The sequence below is a fragment of the Mus caroli genome, chromosome 2, assembly GCF_900094665.2.
Source record: "Mus caroli chromosome 2, CAROLI_EIJ_v1.1, whole genome shotgun sequence".
Lineage (NCBI taxonomy): Eukaryota > Metazoa > Chordata > Mammalia > Rodentia > Muridae > Mus > Mus caroli.
In genome coordinates this window covers 27,973,763-27,992,262 of record NC_034571.1, presented here as the reverse complement: position 1 = coordinate 27,992,262, position 18,500 = coordinate 27,973,763, and the positions used below count along the sequence as shown (strand labels likewise).

Below are 18,500 nucleotides of genomic sequence, written 5' to 3'. Positions count from 1 at the left end.
CCTCTGTGATGAACACTGAACCCAGACTGTGCCAAGCTCCCATGTGGAGAGTACTCCTGAACTTCAATAGCCCATGGGGACCAATGCTATCGTCTCCGACAGATGAGGACACCAGGGCTGGGATGGAGACACAGCACAGACAGCTGCTGCTGCTACCATCACACAGGATGTGGCTCCAGGCACTGGCTGGCCACATTCCCATCTGCCTCTTCAGTCTTCTTCATTTCCATTAGGCACTTTGGCACCCATTCACCCCAGGATGTCTTAACTCTTCTGGAGACTATCTAACATCACTCCATGACCCTTCAGAGGTGGCCTCCCTGAGCTATGTCCTTCCAGGAGCTGTGGTCCTTGGAGGGAGGCAGAAGCCCATCCCAGCCCATTCCTGGCTCTGCTGTGTAGGATAATCCCAGAGAGTGGGAGTGAGCAGAGAAGATGCCTTCTGCTCAGCACCCTGCCAGGCACTCCTGGTGCCCATGGCAATGTGCAGAGGTATTTTAAAGATGCTAGAACCAGCGGGGGATTCAAGGTTAGATGAGGCTTCTCAGTATGATGGTACTGCTGGTACCTGCTGCTTCGGAGTGCCTTCAGGTCAAAGACCTCCCGCACCCCAGTGCAGCTGGAGACATGGAGGCTCCAGAGGGCAAGGGGGCCTTGGGAGGGCAGGTAGGGTCCCAAGAGGATAGTTGGGGTCTTGGGAGGGCAGGTGGAACCCCAAGAGGACAGGTGGGGTCTTGGGAAGGCAGGTGGGCCTTAGGCACAGGCACACCACCACCACATGTGTCCTAGCTGGCAGGCAAGCTGGGCAGACACTGTGCCCACTTCTGGTCCTTCTGCCCTAGCTGTTTCCTAGCTGGCTGTGTGATTGTATCCTCCAGGCCTAGGTGGGCAGGACAGAGGAGGTTTCTTGACTTTCTTGAAGATCAACAGTGGGTTTAATGCCCTTCCCCCAGATCTTGTACCCTAGGGTACAAGACCTTTGTAGAAATGAGGTTTTAGGGTTTTGGTTTTTGGTTTTGTGCTTATATGTCTCTGCACCACATGTGTCCCTGGTACCTGCAGGAGCCAGAAGAAGGTGTTGGATCTCCTGGAATTGACTTTATAGATGGTTGTGAGCCACCATGTGGGGTTCTGGAAATCAGACCCAGGTCCTCTGGCAGAATAGCCAGTACTCTTAACTACTAAGCCATCTCCTGAGTCCCCCAAATCTTTATGTTTAGAGATCTGGGGTGTAGCCCAGTTAACAGAGTGCTTTCCTGGCATGCATAAAGCCCTGCTTCCATCCCTAGCACTGAATAACTTGGGTGTGGTGGCTTTAATGTAAGAGCTTGGGAGGCAGAGGAGGGGCATCAGGTCATTCCCTGGTACAGGCTGAGTTCCTGGTGGACCTGGGCTACCTAGTCTCAAAAAAAAAAAAAAATTTAGGGCTGGTGGTAGCCCAGACCTTTGAACCTAGGTTGTATACTGAGACCCAGTCTAAAAAAAAAAAAAAAGGGCTGGAGAGATGGCTCAGCGGTTAAGAGCGCTGACTGCTATTCTGAAGGCCGTGAGTTCAAATCCCAGCAACCACATGATGGCTCACAACCATCCGTAATGAGATATGATGCCCTTTTCTGGGGTGTCTGAAGACAGCTACAGTGTACTCATATACATAAAGTAAATAAATCTTTAAAAAAAAGGAGGAGGGGGGCTGGTGAGATGGCTCAGTGGTTAAGAGCACCGACTGCTCTTCCAAAGGTCCTGAGTTCAAATCCCAGCAACCACACGGTGGTTTACAACCATCCGTAACAAAATCTGATGCTCTCTTCTGGAGTGTCTGAAGACAGCTACAGTGTACTCACATATAATAAATAAATAAATAAATAAATAAATAAATAAACAAACAAATACATGGAGGAGGGGCTGAGACAACATGATTTCTTTTAAGATGAGAGAATTGGGGTGACAGAAATATACGTGGGTCTGAGAAGAGGATCATGGGATGGTGGCAGCATTGAGAAATGTGGCTGATGCCTCAGAGCATAAAGGACGCGCAGCCACCCCCACATGCTAAGAGGCTGCTGGCTCCCACCTATGTACTTGCTTGCTCGTCTTCTTGGGTAAGCTGCTACCCACTTGGGACTTTGGTGTTCTTATCTGCTAAGTGGGTGTGTTACCCCACTTTAGAGGTTTGAGTGCTGGCTCCAGGAATGTAGGGCCTCTAAGTCACCCAAATACCTGAGCTCCTCCAGGCCTGTGAGAGGCCAGCCTATCTCCATTGTGTCCCCTGCCTCACATCTTCTCTCCATCCTGGCCCACTCTCATACGCCCTCCACCTGTGCATAGATTTCTATTTCAGGCTCGTTCACACTGTCACCCTACTCTGACTGACACCCCACCCTCCCTCATAGTCCATTTCCAGGGGGCAGGAATCTAGTCTTTTAGACTGAGGGAAAAGCCCTGGGAGGGCTTGAGGCTGTGGGGAGGAGGCCTCAGACTTCTCCCCCACCCTGGCCTTGAACAAAAGGGCAGTGCCTGGTGGACCAAGCCCCAGTTTGTGGCCTCCAGGAGACACCAAGCAGTAGTAGAGTCCAGGAGCAGTTTCAGGGTCCCCCTTTTGGGGGGCCTTTGACTTCATTTCCCACTCACAAATGGCACCAGGTACTGTCCCCATGCCCCGCACATTAAGAACCACACAGAGAAAACGATGCTTCATTTGCATATCACTGTATTGTCCCTAAGTGTTTGACTTGGAAACGACCTATTAGGTCACACAGAGTCCAGCCCCTGGGGGCCAAAGTGGCATCGAAGCCCAGAGACCATGGCAGGAACCTTCTGCAGGCCTTGCTGTGGGTACCTGCCTTCCCCAGGCCTCAGGGCTGAGTGCTGGGAGAGGCTAGCTCACACCCCAGGCCCTCTGGCTCCTGGGCAGCAGCTTCCCAGATTCAATAGGATCCTGGTGGGCTAATAGCTATGTCTGAAGAGAAGGCTCCTATGGTCAGGTAAATTTCGGAAATGCTGAGCTAAACAAGACTTCAGTGGCTGGGTTTTCTATAGGACACGCCGGTGCCTTTCCAAATACTCTACACTCTCGTGAACATTCACTGTGAGGGCAAGTGTGCAGGACTTCCCTAAATGTACTGGACCACAAAAGCCTTTTCGGAGAAGTATCTTGTGGGCCAGGGCCCCCAGGCACCCTTTGGAACGTGCTACCCTAAGCCGTCGGTGACCTCCTGTGTTGGATGAGTGGTGGGCATACTTCCCCGAACTTTGTGCCACGGTGTGTGTCATGGTGACGAGTTGACAAGATTCTGCCCCTCCTATGGCCATCTTGTTCTTGTCTGTTGCCTTCAGACAAGGAATGGAGGCTAAACACGACTGCCCACGTGAGTCGTTCCAGCTGCCTCTGAGGAGGCAGAGTCCAGTGAGAAAGACAAAAGCCCCCCACAGTGCTAACAAACCAGCCTCTAACCAGGTTGGGGAAGTTGAGTCGGTCCGTCCCCACTCACTGGCCCAGCTCTAGCCACCTCTCTGGGGGCAGCTCTGCCCAGAGTCCAGGGGGGTGGTGAGTGGCAGCTCACCAGGCAGAGATGAGCATCTGGCAGGTGTTGGAGGACATCCACACGAGCTCCACCAGGCGGAACTGGAAGTAGCCGATGATGAAGCCTGAGATGACGTCTGTAATGTGGTGGCGTCCGATCATCACCCGAGACAAGCCCACGCAGAAGGCCCAGAGCACCAGCAGCACGCGCAGTGGCACCGCCAGCACCAGGTGGCTCAGGAAGAACTTGGACACCATGGCGGCACGGCTGGCGTGGCCAGCAGGGAAGGCATAGATGTCCATGGTGAGGTAGTCCAGGAGCCCAGGGCTGGTCTCATATGGGCCGCGGCGCTTGATGAGCTTCTGGACTCCAGCCACTGTCATGATGTCCAAGAGCAAGGCTGTGGACAGAGCACAGAGGCCTGCGTGTCAGTGCCACCGACTGACCAGGCTCCTGTCCTTAGCCCTCCTGCTTCCATTGGCTGATCAGGCTCTGGTCCCTAGCCCTCCTCCTCCCATTGGCTGACTAGGCTCCTGTCCCTAGCCCTCCTTGCCCTCACCAGCTGACCAGTCTCTGGTCCCTAGCTCCCTCCTCCATTCATCTCTCTTGGCCTCAGTGACCTCAGGGCACATTCCCACTGCAGGGCCTTTGCACTGGCCATTCCTGCTACCTGAAATTTCCCTGCTCCCTTCAGCAGAGAGACATGTCACCCCTGGAACCTGTTTGTAGAAGCTCCCACCATGTGCCTTCATCCTGATTCCATTTTCTCACTGTCTGGCCTATTGAACATTTTTTCTTCCTCCTCCCCCACCTTTCACGTGTGTGTGTGTGTGTGTGTGTGTGTGTGTGTATGTGTGCGTGCAGAGGCCAGTAGTTAACAATGAATACCTTCTTTGTTCTCTACCTTTTTTTTTTTTTTTTTTTTGGTTTTTTCGAGACAGAGTTTCTCTGTAGCCCTGGCTGTCCTGGAACTCACTTTGTAGACCAGGCTGGCCTCGAACTCAGAAATCCACCTGCCTCTGCCTCCCGAGTGCTGGGATTAAAGGCGTGCGCCACCACGCCCGGCCTTATTTTTTTTTAATATTTATTTATTTATTATATGTAAGTACACTGTAGCTGTTCTTAGGACACACCAGAAGAGGGCATCAGATCTCATTGCAGGTGGTTGTGAGCCACCATGTGGTTGCTGGGAATTGAACTCAGGACCTTCAGAAGAGCAGTCAGTGCTCTTAATCGCTGAGCCATCTCTCCAGCCCCTCTACCTTATTTTTTGAGGCAGGATCTCTCTCTGAACCTGCGGTTGGGCTGACAGCCAGGAAACCTTAACAATCTTCCTGTCTCTGCCCCATACAGTGCCGGAACTACAGGCATGTGTACATGGACATGCCCTGTGGGTGCTGGGGATTTGAACTTAGGTCCTCATGCTTGTATAACAAATGCTCTTACCCCCTGAGCTCTCTCTGCAGCCATCCTTGACCTCTGACCTCTTATCTCACTCTTCTCTGTTCCCTAGTGATGGTGCTAGGAGCAACTCCAGGTACCTGTAGGATTCCAGGGCTGAGATATGGGGCCCGGGCTATAGAATTATTTTCAAAGTATGTCAGTGAAGGTCCCCCTGTTTTCAGAGCACAACGGTTTCTTCTAAAGCTGAAACGCAATTTATAAACACACACTCCGTAGTGTGTGAACACAGAAGCCAGTGGCATTTGTGAAGTCATGGTGATGTGCACCCAGTAGAGCAGGCTAGCTCTGAACTCACAGAGATCCTGCCTCTGCCCACCAAGTGCTGGGATTACAGGCGTGTGTCACACACCTGGCTCCTCTGTGCACCACTAAACTGCCCTCTGCAGCTGCCAGGCCACACATAGCACCTCACCTTCTCATTTGTCTCTCCTTTCTGGAATGTTCTACTCTTTTCCCACCACTGCCTTTTCTCCAGTGTCCTCTTCAGGCCTCTGGGAGGCTCACCCTGTCCTCACAGACAAGGTTGGACCTGAGCTCTGTGAACTGCTGTGTAGTGGCTACTTCTCATGATGGTGAGCCTGTCCTGAGGCTTGTCACTTGGCCCCACACTGGGTGGCGGTCTCCAAATGTTAGTTGAATCAATCACTGACTGGAAACTTGGCTGGCAGGTTGGGCTCTTTTCCCATGTTAGAAATTTGGAGAGCCAGGCAGTGGTGGTGCACACCTTTAATCCCAGCACTTGGGAGGCAGAGGCAGGCAGATTTCTGAGTTCAAGGCCAGCCTGGTCTACAGAGTGAGTTCCAGGACAGCCAGGACTACACAGAGAAAGCCTGTCTCGAAAAACCAATAAATAAATAAATAAATAAATAAATAAATAAATAAATAAATAAATGTATGTTTGGGGGATGCCTGAGGCAATAAATAAATAAATAAATAAATAAATAAATAAATGTATGTATGTATGTATGTTTGGGGGATGCCTGAGGCTCCATCTCAGCCACCATCCCACTGTGTGGCCTTGGTGGGCTGCTCTGCCTATTTGGGCCATCAGAGGATGGCATCATGCCAGGGCCCAGCTCTACTGGCTGGCTAGTCAGAGTGGCTTCCAGACTGCCAGTGTGGGGCAAGGGAAACCTTCCCCAGTCACAAGGAAGCCTGGAGCTCACACCTCCCTGCTCTGGAGCCGGGGCTGGCGTTAAGACAGCTGCAGACAGACCAGTAGTGAGGTATAGCCACTGTGACTGCATGACTTAGAATAAGTCACCTAGCTGTCCCCACCTGGGAGGTGGAGATCATAGATACTGTCTCTCTGAGGAGGGACAGTATGTGCCTGCAAAGGTAACTATGGTCCCGGGCAAGGGACTTAGGAATTCCTAGGACCTCCAGCACTCACTCTGTGCAAAGTCTCAAAAGCCTGGCCCATCAAAGACTTGGGTATGGCAGTGACCATTACTGGAGGATACCTTGCCAGGATCCTGACTCTAAAACCCCTCGGTGTATGGCAATGGCTGGGCTCTCAGTCATCACTTTCATGGGAATAGGAAAGGACAGAGTTAGGGTGCAGCTCAGAGACAGAGAATGGGTTTGTCATGTACAGGAACCCAGCTTCCATCCCCAGCATATGGGGGAGGGGATTTGATGGTAGACTAGATGTAGTAACGCATGCCTGTTATCTTAGCCCTCTGTAGGTTGAGGCAGGTGGATAATGAATTTGAGACCAGCCTGGGCTACATGATGAGACCTTGTCTCACAAGACCCAGCAAACAAGTTGGAACAGCTATCAGCTTCCACACCCAAATTCCCGGGTAGAGTTGGTTCTGGAGATGGACGGGCGTGTGCTAGATCTGGGGTCAAAACAGGGTGGCCAAGCTCCTTATAGCCAAGGGGGAGATGGACAGTCACCAAATGGTTGCACAGAGCAGTGTTATTACAGCCTGTGGGAAAGTGCCTCGGTATATAGCAGCTGCCTATGGGGCTGTGAGGAAGCTGTGGAGCTGCCTTCTCAATGCACAGGCTAGGCAACTCTTCCCCAGCTTTCTCTGGTTGGCCAGCCCTGGGTGTGGCTATCCTTGTCCAGTAACCTGGAACCAGAAATGGAAACAAAGGTTGCCATCACTCGAGGCTCTGAGAACCCAGCTTGCCTTGGATAACCGCCCCCCCCCCCCCCGCACCCGACACCTCACTTAGATCACAGTGGGGTAAGGAGTTTACCACTTGGGAGGAGGCTCGAGCTGGAGAAAGCTGTCTGCCTTTGATTTGTGTGGGCTTGAAAAGATCAGTTTACTCCTTGGGCCTCCACGTACTGAGGTCCAGCAGGGCAGCGGCTGAGCCACAGGACCCAGGGAAAGAGACCAGATTCAAACTTGCCACTTGCAGATGACATGAACTCTGCCATCTCCTCCCGGCTTCCATCCCTTGTTCATACTCATAGGGAGCAACAAGGACCCTGTTTTGAGGGCTGGCCCCTCAGGCAGTGACAATGAGATCGCCTAGGGCCACAGCCAGGGACTGAGAAGGCTCTGTCCTCTCCCACTTCCTCTGAGCCTGCAGTGGTCACCCACAGCACCTGTCCCAGAGGGAATCAGGAGCAGGCAGGTGCCCAAGCATTCTGGGGAGGAACATAGTTGTCCCCGAGGCCTGGCTATCAAGAAGGCCTCCCCCTGGCTTTAGGGGTGATGAGGGCCCATCTTATCTCTCCAGCTCAGCAGTCCTCTGGGCCTGTGGTGGCCAGGAAACTAGAGGGCTGGAAAACCCTAGAGCAAGGCAGAGCCAGGCCTACTGGTGGCTGTGAATCAGGGAGGTAGTTAGGAGGATCTCACAGGTTCCCTTTGGGGTTTGGGCTGTAAGTGCCTTGAAGGTGGCCCCTGGGTGTGCCTCTGAGACCTGGTGAAGGATGCTCACTGCAGTGTGACGCAGAACCCTGCAGCTCGCCCCTCTGCAGGACTTGGGCAGTGATACAGGGTGTGAGTGGTGGTAGGGGTGTTGGCCAGCAAGGAGCAGAGATAGGTCCTTAACTGACAGGACCAGGCTTGTAGGTTACAGTCACTTGCTGAGGTGGCCTCCGCCTCTGATTCCCATTCCGGCTCTGGGAAGCGAAAGCCAGCATTCTATAGCTACTGGGGAGTGGATGTCGATAGGTCTGGTTTCTGCAGGGATCTTGCTTGACTGAACCCCAAGCTTCTGATTTCTTAGGGCTGCCCCCTTGAGAAGAGATGGGGTATACAGCTAACTCCTGCTTAAGGATGTCCACTGCAGTGTTGTGACTCAGAATCCTGAGAACCGTACAGTGACCCAGTGCCCTTCAAGGCCAGACAGATACAAAGCACCGCGCATGACTGAGTCTAGACAATGAGTGCCCAGCAGCCACCGCAGATGACAAGGCTGCCGCAGCTGTGTATTTATAGCCACCAAGGGAGAGGTGCGGGGCGGGTACGCCAAGGGAAAAGGCCAACTACAAGACAGGATTTACAGTTACACCCTAACATGAGTGAAGGAGGCTGTGTCTGGAAAGACTGGCCTGTGAGGTGCTAGCCTGCCTGGTGTCATGGCTTCTCGCTGAGCAGGGGTAGTGTGGGTGGGGGCGATGGACAGTGAATTTTACATTGTCTCTCTGAATTCCCTCCCCCCAACCCCCGTGGGCATGTATTTTGTATACATGGTCTTCAGGTTATTTTCGGCTGGGGATGTAGATTAGTGGAATGCCCTGCCAAGCGCACACGGAGCCCTGGGTTCCGTCCTCAGCGCGGTGCGTGAAACAGGTGTGGTGATGCACCACAGTAATCTTCCACTCAGGAAATGGAGGTGGGAGGATTAGAAGTTCAAGGTCATGCCTGGCTACATAGTGAGTTTAAGGCCAGCCTGGGCTACAAGAGACCCTGCCCCCATCCCTAGTTATTTTTACAAAATAGGAAATACCATAGGATTCCTTGCACGAGGGACCTGGAGCAGTTGAGTTCACAGACACAGAAGTAGAGTTTGGGTGTGTGGGGTTGGGAGCGACTGCAGTGGAGAGCTCGGGTTTCATGGGGCGGAATTCTAATTTTGTAAGAGGATGAACTTCTGGGGATATACTGCAGCGACATCTGTCACTGCACAGTAGTGTTTAATGCCAATGAACAGTGTACTTCGAAAGGTTCAAATGACATTTTTATGATATATATATATATATATATATATATATATATATATAATTTGCAAAAAGTTATTTTTAAAAAGTCAAAGCAACATTCTAAAAAGCGGTGATCTCCCTGGGGAGCATTCATGAAGCAGACAGGTTGGGGGGACACAGTGGGAGGCTGGGGTGGGCCTGTCCTTTGGCTTTGTGTTCCCTGCTCTGCCGTCTCATGTGCATGTGTGGTGGTGGTGGCTGTGGGTGTGCACACGCAGTCAGCAGCTCTCTTGTCTCTTGTGAGTCCCCTCCACCTCCACGCCATGCCAGCCTGCTGTTGGGTGGGTCTGGTCTGCCCTCCACTCTCCTGACTCAAGTGGCTCTTCACAGCGAACACCCCTGAGCTTCTGCTTTCTCACCTGAGGAGTTCACACATGAAGCTGACTCCAGGGAGACCATCACAACCCGGGGCACAAAGCCCCAGGGTACTACTGTGCCCTGTGCTACTGGGAGCAGGTCCCAGAATGAACCTACAGATTGTGTGACTGACCTCTGCAGGCCTGACCTGCCCTGTATGGTGAATTCCTTTCTATCACATGTCAAAACCCTGACCCAGACTTGGGGTGGCCAAAGCCCCCCAGGAGTCTAGGTGCCATATAATATCCCTAAGATGATATAAACTGGCATCCCACCTTTGGAGGCAGACGTGTACCCTACTGAGGATTTGAGATCAGTCTAAATATCCCTCAGTCGGGCAAGGCACATAGTCTTTTGAGAGGTTGTCCCTTAAGTTGTCCCCAAGAGCTAGAGCTGGTGGGCAGGAGGTAGGAGAGGTGACAGACGTATCTTCTGCAGAGTTGCCTGAGTGGGAGGCTCAAGGCTGAGGAGGCTTCATCCCCTGTTCTCAGCATAAAAGGACATGGGGTGGGGGAGGGGAGTGAGGATTGCAAAGACCATACAGCTGAGCAGGCTCCAGAGAGTAGAGGCCCACGTGAGTCAAGCAACAGGGCACATGCTGTATGTTGCTATGTGCACGGAAGAGCCAGAGACATGGTGCCCAAAACACAAATAGGCTACCTTTGGGGAGGGACTAAAGGACAGGCCCACTTTCTTTGTGACCTATGTCACACGGGTGGCATCAAGACCACCATAGCCTTACCAAAGCATTTCTTCCAGGACATGTGCCCAGCAAGTGTCTGCTCAATCTCATACTAATGCTGTTGCGGGGGCAAATCACTGTAGCTCAGGACCATTCTCTCAAATTTCTGCTTAATCCTATTTATTTTTGTCTTTTAAAAGTTCCCTCTGGGGGCTTCTAGGATGGCTCAGATGGTAAAGTACCCGCCGTACACGCGCAGGATCCGAGTCTAGTCCCCAGCACACCCATAAAGTCAGGTGTGGCAGTGGTGCCTCTGTAACCTGGCAATAGGGGATGGAGACTGGTGGATCCTGGGAGCTCACTGACCTGCCAGACTAACTAAATCAATGACCAATGACACTGATTTCAAAATAATGAGATGCAGAGTAGCTGAGGAAGATTCCAGAGAGGCCTCTCCACACAGGCACGCACCCATGCACACACTCCTGCAAACATGCACATTTGGGAGGGAAGGATAATTAGCTTGAGGCCAGCCTGGGCTATTGTGTGATCCTGTCTCAAATAAACAAAACAAGGGTCCTGGAGGCACATAACTGTAACCCAGCACTTGGGACCCAGCTACATGGTGAGTGTGAGGCCACTTTGAGCAACATAAGATCCTGCCTCAAAAGTTCCAAACCAGCCGGGCGTGGTGGCGCGCGCCTTTAATCCCAGCACTTGGGAGGCAGAGGCAGGTGGATTTCTGAGTTCGAGGCCAGCCTGGCCTACAGAATGAGTTCCAGGACAGCCAGGGCTACACAGAGAAACCCTGTCTCGAAAAACAAAAAAAACAAACAAACAAAAAAAAAGTTCCAAACCAATAACGTGAACCAAAACAACCTAACAGATAATAAGTGCTGGTCACGGTGAAACTCATGTGTACGCTAGCCTAAAACAAAACAAAACAAAACAAAAAACAATAATAACAATAAAGTGTCGTGAGGGCGTGGAGGGGCTGGGATGCTTGTGGGCGGCCAGGGGAAGGTGTTCACGTTCAACCACTGTGGAAACCATAGGAAGTTCTTCCCATCCTCTGTAAACACAGTTCCTCAGTGACCCAGCATCAACTTCCGAGCAGCCAAGAGAGCCATGAGTGGAGCCTGAGATGCACACACCCTGATCCCAGCACCCAGAGTGGAGACCTGTATCACTGGATGATGGGTAAACTCGTGGGCTCCATTTGCACAATGTAATACTATCCAGCCAGGAAAAGGAAGAAAGTCAGGCTGTTGAGATTGTTTAGTAGATGAAGGCACCAAGCCTGATGTCCGGAGTTCGAGTCCCAGGACCCACATTACCACAGGTTATCCTCTGACTGCCACCCAGACACACTGTGGCACATACTCCACCCCCCTCAAGTAAATGCTATCAAAAAACTTTTGTTTTGGGGTGGTTTTGGGTGGTTTTTTTGTTTTTGTTTTGTGTTTTGAGAGAGGGTTTTTCAAGTCAGTGTAGCCCTGGCTGTCCTGGAACTCACTCTGTAGACCAGGCTGATCTCGAACTCAGAAATCTGCCTGCCTCTACCTCCCAAGTACTAGGATTAAAGGCATGTGCCACCACTGCCTGGCTTGAAAAGTTTTTAAAAGAAAGATGAGGCTCACACATTGACACATCAGAATAGATCCTGAGGACTTTACACTAAAAGAAACGAGTTGGTCACAGAAAGACATATGCCATGGAAGTCCATGCCTAGGAAGCCACTCATAGACAGGAAAGAGAGGGCTGCTTCCAAGGGCTGGGGTGGGAGATGGGTACGGAGTTGTGTGTAATGGAGCTTCAGGTGGGGCAGGTGAAAAGGTCCTGCAGGCAGATGACAGTGACAATTTCACAGTGAGGTAGATGTGCTTCAGGCATTGAATTGCATATCCATAACATACCAAAATGATCTCTCTCTCACACACACAAATAAAGTAAATAAATGTTACTCTGTGTGTGTGTGTGTACACTTAGCCAGTTATGTGCTTGGTGTGCAAACACTGAGTGAGAGCTTCAGTAGTCATGTGAAAGCCAGGAGTGACGGTGAGCGCCTGGAATCTCACCACTGGAATGGTAGAGACAGGCAGAGCGCTGAGCTCACCAGCAGGAGGCTAGCCTAGCCATGAGTTTTAGAGGGGGGCGGGGCTGTTTTAAAGAATGAGGAAAGGACAGGCTGTGGTGGCGCACACCTTTAATCCCAGCACTTTGGAGGCAGAGGTGGGCTGATCTCTGAGTTTGAGGTTAGCCTGGTCTACGATGTGAGTTTCAGGACAGCCAGGGCTACACAGAGAAACCCTGCCTTGAGAATAAATAATACATACATAAATAGAATGAGGAGGAAGAGGAGGAGAGGTGACCTTGAGAAACGGTTGTCCTCTGATCTCTGCAATGCAGGTGCACCTGAGTGGTGGCTTTCATTAGAATGGCCCCCATCTGGTCATATACCTGAATGCTTAGGGAGTGGCGCTATTTGAAAGGATTAGGAGGTGTGGCCATGCGGGAGGAAGTGTGTCACAAAGAGGGTGGGCTTTGAGGTATAAAAAGCCCAAGCCAAGCCCAGAGTCTCTCTCTGTCTTCCTGCTGCCTGAGCATCCAGATGTAGAAGCCTCTTATTTGTGTCTGTGTGTCCCTCTGCTTCCTGCCACAGGGACCGTGGGATAAACCCCTGACACTGTAAGCCAGCCCCGACGAAGTGCTCTGCTTTCGTAAGAGCTGCTGTGGTCTCAGTGTCTCTTCACGGCAGTAGAACAATGACTGAGACACTTGCGCACACAATGTCATGTTCACAGTCAGCAAAGTCTCACTAATTACTCAGGTCAGGGGCTGGAGAGATGGCTCAGCAGTTAAAAGCACTGGCTGCTCTTCCAGAGGACCTGGGTTCAACTCCTAGCACCCATACGGAAGCTCACTGTTGTCTGTAACTCTGGTTCCAGGGGATCTGACGCCCTCACAGAAAAGCATGCAGGCAACACAACAATGCACATAAAATAAAAATAAATAAATAAGATAAGGTCCTGGATCATGGTAACACGGCAAAAGTCACTTCCTACCTGAGATAGGCTCTCAAGGAAAGGACACACAGTGAGCAGGGACGGGCCCAGTCACCTATGGCCCTGGAGGGCCATCAAGCCCAGTCAAGTGCTTAACAAAGGTGTTGGTGTCACTGCCCTGGCATCTAGGACACAGATGACCTGGTGGCCTAGTGATGGTGACAAAGCTAGCACTGTGATAGCCATGGCCACTCCAGTGCTCCCAGGCTTAGCACGTGCCAAACTCATGTAGGAAGTAAGATACTTCCTTCAAGTGTCCTAACGACCCATTTGACAGATGAGGAAACTGAGGCTCCAAGAGGTGAAGGCACTTGTCTGGGGCCACAGCAGGTCCTGGGGTATGTGCTCAGGTCTAATTGATTCTAAGCTTTCCTAAGCTGCTAAGATGGCTCTGGCTAGGCTCTCTGGAGTCTAGGGCACAAGGCAGGGAGGGTAGAGTTTCTACTGCCTTCCTTCTGTTCCTCAGGGTCCTGGCTGTAGGCATGAGACCTTGTTTCTCAGCTCAGAATGTTCCCTGGGTACTGGTCAGGTGCCCTGTGCTCTGAGTGTGGGCTGAGTTGGACAGAGGCCTCCAGGACCTGCAGTTCCTGCAATAGTGACATCAGTCATTGGGCTTTACCGGGTTCCTTAAAATCCCCATCACAGATTTGTAGCTTCTGAGGTGGGCACTGACTAAATCAAGTCTTCACAGTAAAGTAAGGCCAGAGGTGGCAAACAGAGTCCAGGGCTGACAGTACCCCAGGGCATCAGACGGCTATATAAGGGACAGGTCTGCTGTTCAGTGGATGATGGCTGTCCCAGAATGGAGGAGGTGACTGGGGTTCCTACTAGCAGGTGAGGCTTGGATGGTGGGGCCAAGGCCTACCTTGCTATTTTGTTGGGTTTGGTTTTTTGAGTCAGGATCTAACTATGTACACCAGGCTGGCCTGGAACTCACAGAGATCCACCTGCCTCCGCCTCCCAAGTGCTGGGATTAAAGGCATGAGCACCACTACAAGCCGGCTGTGGCACAAGCTTTTCACCCCAGCATTCAAAAGGCAGAGGCAGGTGGATCTCTGTGAGCCTGAGGCCAGTCTGGTCTATAGAGTGAATTGCAGGACAGCAAAAGCTACAGAGAAAATGTCTCAAACAAAACAAAACAAAACAAAACAAAACAAAACAAAACAAAACAAAACAAAACCAACTAAAACAAAAAGCATGTGCTCCCATGCCCAGCCTATTGTTTTGAGAAGTTTCTAATGTAGCTCAGGTTAGCTTCAAACTATGTAGCAAACTATAATGGTTTGTATATGCTTGGCCAGGGAGTGGCACTACTAGAAGGTGTGGCCTTGTTGGAGTAGGTGTGTCACTGTGGGCATGGGCGTTAAGACCTTCATCCTAGCTACCTGGAAGTGGGTATTCTGCTAGCAGCCTTCAGATGAAGATGTAGAACTCTCAGCTGCTCCTGCACCATGCCTGCCTGGATGCTACCATGCTCCTGTCTTGGTGATAATGGGATGAACCTCTGAACTTGTAAGCCAGCCCCAAGTAAATGTCCTTTATAAGACTTGCCTTGGTCATGGTGTCTCTTCACAGCAGTAAAACCCTTAAGACACCAATGGTGGCTTTGAACATATGATCTTCTTGCCTCTGCCTCCTGAGGGCTAGGATTTGGGCACAAGCCACCACAACAGCTCGATGTGCTGAGCATGGGACCCGTGGCTTTGCGCATGCTACAAAAAAAGCTGAGCCCCAGTCCAACATTGTGTTTTTTGTCACATTCTTCTCCCACTAAGTCAAAGTGCTGGACACCACACTTCATAGAGGCACCATGGCCCCAGAGCTACCCTGCCTGCTCCACACAGCCTGTGCAAGTGGCTACTCCTGTGACAGTGACCAGTAGACCCACAGTGACAGAGACGGCAAAGGTTCTAGCTAGAGGGCTTGGCTCCTGGACTAACCATGGTGGACAAGTCACTTGATCCTCCTAAGCATCAGCTTTCCCTTCTGTACAATGGGCATAGTGACATCTCCTTTCCACAATCACTAGAAAGGTCTACTGTGTCATAAAATAGGCACGTATATGGCACATCATTTGGTCTATAACAAATCTCAGTGAGAATGTTCTTAAACAGTCAAAAGGCACTGCTGCTCTATTCAAGAGCGGGGCACCTTGAGTCCCACTCTCAAATGTAAAATTTGAGAGTGGGACTGGAAGGGTCTACAAACACTGTTCTAATAAGTGACTTACAAAGCTTCCGCATCTAGAGAGAGAAGTGTTTGTAGAGGCGAGCGAATCCGGGTGAGATGTGGATTAAAGTGTGGATATGTCCCTTGGTCTACATCTGCTTGCATACACATTCACCATGGGGAGCTCACCCCCTGTGGGAAGGCTGTTCACTGGAAGACTGAGACCAGGCTGCCCCCTTCTCTGAGCCTTACTTTGTAGGGATCACTGAACAGCAAGAAGTTCAGTTCCTCGGGATGACGCTGAGCAAGCCTGGAGTTGCGCTCAGTGCTAATCCAGCCTCCACCACTGTATATCCTGGGGCAGTTCCTTGCCCCAGCCCTGGGGGGTGGGGGGTGGGGTCAGTTATGGTGCTGGTTAGACAGGACAGCATGGCTCCTAGTAAATGCTAGGTGCACTGTTGCCACCGTGAGCACAGGGAGGAGGCAGGAAGGGGCAGAAAGGGTTGGGGGCAACACTTTCCTACCCTATCCACCCACATGAGGGGACCTGACTCCTCACGTAGGCTTCCTGAGTCTCAGTCCTCAGTGAATCTATCTTGGGCAGAGGGGAGCTTCACATAACCAGAACAGGTTCTGTTCTAGAAACTTCTGTTCCAGGACCTTGGCCACCTGTTGTTTCCCGGACTCCCCCCGCCCCGACTCCCCCGCCCCCAGATCTGAATTGGGCACTGTGCAAGGCAGTGGTTTGTCTGACAGTTGGGACTGTCAGAAACTCCAGGCTCTGAGGTTGTATAGTCTGTTTGATTGACTGGCATCTCAGTTTTCTAATCTGTCAGATGGGAGTATCAGAGACAGCAGCCTCATGGGACAAGCTGGGAGAAAACAGTAACAAAGTTGATGGCACAGGCATCAGAGTAAGGACCTTGGGTGGGGGCGGACCCGGCCACCTGCTCATCAAGACTGTGATAGCTTCTCTCTCCTGGGTTGTACCCACGTGGAACTTGGGCTCTAGATGCTTTGAAAGTGGATGTAGGGGCACAAGGGTTTTCACTGAAACTCTCTCTAGAACTGGAGGAGTTGTTGGCTTTGCCTGTATTTCCCAGGGATGAGCAAAGGCTCCCAGAGGACCCTAGGGACCAGGAGGTGCTAGGAGGATGAGTGGGGTGGGAGCTGGGTACCATCTCTAGGTAGAAGGGATGGCTTGCTTTCCACATGGGTACCACATGGCAACTGGCACCTGGCAGTGTTGGTTTGGAGGGCTAGTGGCAATGACTTTGGCAAAGGAAACTGACAACCAGGCTCCTTTCTCCAAAGGCATCCCAGGGGGAGGAGCGGGCTAGTGCTCCAAGTGGTTCAGAGTGGGTAATAGGAAACCTTAGGTGGGTCCCTTGAACCTTTAGACTCTAGAAGAATCCTAGGCAATTTGTAGGGTCTCTAGCTGAGCATGAAAGAGGGGAAAGTTTGGGGTCAGCTCAGTACTGCCTGTAACTGGTTAGGAATAAAGACCTGACCAAGACATCACACTAGATCACTCAGCAGAGCCTCCAAATTCACCCCTTGGCCTCTTTGTACTCTGCCCCTGGACAGCAGCCCTGTACAGAGAATTGGTTCCCAGAGGTGCCTGCTGGCTTCTACATGCTCCAGCCCTCCGCCACCCCCCAATTTGCAGGGGGCCCTTGCCTCCCCACACTAGAGGCTTGTCCGTTTCTGGGGCACCCTTTCTGCCTAGCCTCATTACACGAGTTCCTTGGTTTCTCACAGAGCCTGCTGATCCTGGAAGGGGTTGGGCCGGCTCCCAGAAGGCCTGGCGGGCCGGGTGACAGACAGGTGGCCGAGGGCACACTCACCTAGCAGCAGGTTCATGAGCACCTCTTGGCCGGCCAGGGTGCTGCTTCTTACCAGGCAGAGGATGGTGCCCCCGATCCAAGGAATGCCGTGGCCTGTGATGCCAATGAGCTTGACCATGGAGCGGGCGCTGGCCCAGGATGCAGCCCGGCCGGCACACACCCCCAGTCGCTTGGACATGCAGATATCAATGGCCAGCAGGGAGTTGAAGGCGATGCCCTTGAATGAGGGGTTCAGCTGCATGCAGTCGTCCTCGGGCAGCTGCTGTGACTGGCGACGCTCCCGTGCCCCGTCGCTGGAGGGTGGGGGCTGTGTTGAGGGCCCCGAGGCCTTCCTACCTGAGCTTCTGGGCTCCTGGGTCCCCTTGGGGGGCTGGTTCAGGGACAGGAACTCAGCCCGGTTGAGGACATTGTTGCGATCCCTGGCACGGGCCCGGCTCTGGGAAGCTGGCATGGTGACCTCACTATGAGAAGGCCAGTCCCAGCCCAGTTCCAAGGGCCTTCTCCCAGAAGGCAGGAGCCGCCACCTTCTCTGTAGCAGCTGTTAAATATAGAGAGGAGAATTGCACATGGCTATTTACCTCCAGCTGCCACCCGGCTCCGTTGGGGACGTCAATGACAGCTGGGCAGCCAATAGAGCCCACCCTTACAGGGCCAGCGCCAATAGAGCCACGGACAGGCAGATGAGTCCACAGCTGAGGCCTGGCTGCCTCAGGCCTGGGCTATTTAAATCTGCCAATGGCTGGTCCTTGGGCTCTGAAGAACTCTGGGAAATGTAGTCCATTGTTCTTGATTCACCCTTTGCTTCCCGTTCTGGTCTCTGGTCCTAGCAGAGATGTACTCTAAATTAACACCTGCTTTTCCCAGCTACACTTTGACCAGGGCAGATCCTTCATACATAGCCAGGTCCTCTTGTTCCCCTGGTTGGGCACTGGGTATTTTAACCCCAGGGACTCTAGGGCAGTTTTGATGTCACTGAGAGCACTCTATGTTGGGTCTCTAGGGCTAAGTCAACTATCCCCTTTCTTCTTTTCTTCTTTCTTTTTCTTTTTCTTTTTTTTAGATTTATTTATTTATTATATGTAAGTACACTGTAGCTGTCTTCAGACACTCCAGAAGAGGACATCAGATCTCGTTACAGATGGTTGTGAGCCACCATGTGGTTGCTGGGATTTGAACTCAGGACCTTCGGAAGAGCAGTCGGGTGCTCTTACCCACTGAGCCATCTCT

General features: G+C 51.9%; 1 protein-coding gene across 1 annotated transcript; it reads right to left on the bottom strand.

Annotated features, from left to right (window-relative positions):
* Positions 1-2,696: 2,696 nt before the first annotated feature.
* Plpp7 (phospholipid phosphatase 7 (inactive)) lies at positions 2,697-17,975 on the bottom strand. The gene is made up of 2 exons (XM_021155929.2): positions 17,274-17,975; positions 2,697-3,921 (listed from the first exon to the last, which is right to left on the bottom strand). The coding sequence occupies exons 1-2, from the start codon at positions 17,722-17,724 to the stop codon at positions 3,557-3,559; spliced, it is 816 nt and encodes a 271-aa protein (XP_021011588.1). The 5' UTR covers positions 17,725-17,975; the 3' UTR covers positions 2,697-3,556.
* Between the last annotated feature and the right edge of the window lie 525 nt (positions 17,976-18,500).